Source organism: Camelina sativa, chromosome 11 (genome assembly GCF_000633955.1).
Source record: "Camelina sativa cultivar DH55 chromosome 11, Cs, whole genome shotgun sequence".
In the NCBI taxonomy this organism is placed as follows: Eukaryota; Viridiplantae; Streptophyta; class Magnoliopsida; order Brassicales; family Brassicaceae; genus Camelina; species Camelina sativa.
In genome coordinates this window covers 49,568,368-49,570,926 of record NC_025695.1, presented here as the reverse complement: position 1 = coordinate 49,570,926, position 2,559 = coordinate 49,568,368, and the positions used below count along the sequence as shown (strand labels likewise).

Sequence of the window (2,559 nt, the reverse complement as noted above, 5' to 3'; positions counted from 1 at the left end):
ATCTCGATGATTCTAAGCACTTGATCAACCACAGCCTTGCAGGCCGGGGAATTGGGTTTGAATGCGGAGCGTCTCAAATCAGCATCCTGCTCTGCAACGGCCGTGATCTCCATCAACGCCATAGCTGAGTTGTATCTGACCTCCTCGTTGCCCTTATCAATCAGAACAGCGAAGCAGAGGAGAGCTCTGGACTCTGTGATGCTTTTGCAGATGGTGGAATTGCCTTTGGCCAGCTTCCACAGCGCTCTGGCCGCCATTGCCTTAAGCTGACACTTGGTCGCTGCGTCTTCCAGCTCTCGAGTCTTGGATGCGCTCGAAGTTGAATTCTGGTGCTGCTGGAGACTGCAAGGTAGCTTAACACCATTACTCTGGCTCACAACCCCGTTGCTCGTAGACTTCCTCGGAGGATTTGCCCTAACCGCCATGGTGTTGACGACCACGTTGTGCATCTGATCGGGCATTTGCTTCCCCGTAGGATGCGGAATCGAGCTCTGATCGTCATCAGGACCCTTGGCCGCCGAGGGTGCGGAGTTAGGGTTTTCCTTGGCGAGAGCGACGGCGTGGTGAATGGAGGTGGCTTTGTTGTTGGTGGCAATGGCGTACTTGATGTGCTCCTGCACCGTTTCGAAGGCCAAGTGGCCGACGAGTAGCCGAATGGCGTTGTGCTGAGCGAAGACGTCTTGGCACTTGGGGTGATTGGAGACGAGCTCGGAGGTAGCCCACGCGACCATGGCCTGGACCTTCATCGGCGCTTCTTTGAGGACTTTGCCGAAGACGGAACAAGCGCCGCCGTGAATCATGTGCTCCACGCTCTCGGGATCACGGCCCAGTAGGNTCCAGATCTCAGATCAATGGCTAATCGAACCAGATTCAGATACCCCAAAACTGAAGAACTTTGCAATAATTAGGTCAAAGTAATATAAAAATAGGAAGGAATGATAAAATCTTCTTCTTCTTCTTCTTCTTCTCTTTTTCTCTTTGTATCAACTAAACTAGATTGACTGGATCGGCGGAAAATAATAAGAAAGACAATCCATTGGGAAGATTGGTTTTGTTTTGTTTTCTATTCGTGGACCGACGGCGACGACGACGACGAATGCAAAAATGCCCCAACAAAAAGTAAGAAACTGTCAAACGCGGCTGACGACTAGTACTACTTGCCCCGCTCCAAATTTACTAAGATACTTCTCTTTTTTATTTACTACTGACTGACTTTTCCAAGTTCTTCTTCGGAGGAGGAGGAGGAGCCCAAAGGACATTTTTACCCATATGCGTGCACATATCCCGGATTTTAGTTCATCAACATTTCTAATGTTAAACCTGGTCTAAATATTACTCATTATTTTAGTATCTTTACACGTGATGACCAAGTCAATTTTGAGCATTTTCCCTACATTCACCGAACCTGCAGATTGGTAAATATACATATATGTCACCCCTCCATACATAACTCTCTTTTTTGATATCCAAATTATACTACGATCTGATATATACCATTTCCTTATTTGATAACACCTAATCATTGTTTATTAAATATCCTTGGAGGAGGGGAGCCACTCAGATCCTGGCTGGAAAAAGTAATAGAAAAAAGGGTGTACAGTAGTATTTGGTGCTCTCCACACGATTATTTTATTGAAGAAGAAATGCAAACAGACAAAACTTATGGGAGAATCAAATTCCAGCTGGCTCTCTGGTGCCAAGTGCCAACCCGGGATTTGGCCCACTAGGAATGTCACGTGGCCGAACACAAAAGAACAGCTCCTAGCTCTCTTTCTCTCTTTCTCTCTTTCTCTCACCCAATGCTACAAATCTACTCACTCGCACTGTCTCTTTTGTTTCGTTGCTTTATAGAAGAACCAACGTACTTATATAACAACACTACAACGCCAAAAAAAAGTCCGACTTATCTTACAACCACCATTACATATAAGATTGGACAAATTACTTTGTCCCCTTACTCCTCTTCTTCTAGTATACACACTTTTGCACTACCGAGGATTCCTGTGGCCTGAAGGGCTTGATATTCTCTGTGAACTTATGCTTGCTGTTCTTAGAAGTCTCCTAAACTCATGCAGGCTTATTTTCCCATCTCTATCAATGTCTGCTTCATCCAGCAGTGGATCTATTGACCCTCTTAACCCCGTGTGCTGTCATTATTCACCAGACAAAATGTTATTTTCATTTTTCCATCTTTTCTAACTCTACCAAAGAGAGAATATGAGGTCAGGTAAGCTTACCATTCGAAGCTCCTCAGGCGTTATGTAACCGTCTTTGTCAATGTCGAATTTCTCAAAAGCTGCTCTTGATCTTTGCTGCCATTTCTCTGAATCATGTTCTTCCAGTTGATGGACATGTAGAGCCGCTGCTACAAACTCTGTGAAGTCCACTAACCCATCTGTGTTGCTATCAATCTGTGACCAGCATATATAGATACAACGCCTCAGACTATGAAACTGTGTGTCTCTCTCTCTGGTATTATTCCCAGAGATGCAATTGCAATGTACTAAATGAAAACTGTAACTACCGCTTGAAGGATCTCAGCAACTCGCGAATCCTTCA

General features: G+C 45.0%; 2 protein-coding genes across 2 annotated transcripts in view; both read right to left on the bottom strand.

Moving 5' to 3' along the window:
- LOC104729109 overlaps nucleotides 1-1,269 on the bottom strand; it is a 2,988-nt gene extending 1,719 nt beyond the window's left edge. Inside the window, exons 1-2 of the mRNA XM_010447999.1 lie at nucleotides 1,210-1,269; nucleotides 56-842 (exon numbers count right to left, since the gene is read on the bottom strand). Coding sequence (XP_010446301.1) covers nucleotides 56-842; nucleotides 1,210-1,269 — 847 coding nt within the window. The remainder of the gene's footprint in view (nucleotides 1-55; nucleotides 843-1,209) is intronic.
- The window catches only part of LOC104727419 (calcium-dependent protein kinase 28-like), a gene marked incomplete in the record, with an annotated part of 2,349 nt that continues 1,385 nt past the window's right edge, over nucleotides 1,596-2,559 (bottom strand). Inside the window, 3 exon segments of the mRNA XM_010446523.2 lie at nucleotides 1,596-2,147; nucleotides 2,238-2,411; nucleotides 2,525-2,559. Coding sequence (XP_010444825.1) covers nucleotides 1,989-2,147; nucleotides 2,238-2,411; nucleotides 2,525-2,559 — 368 coding nt within the window.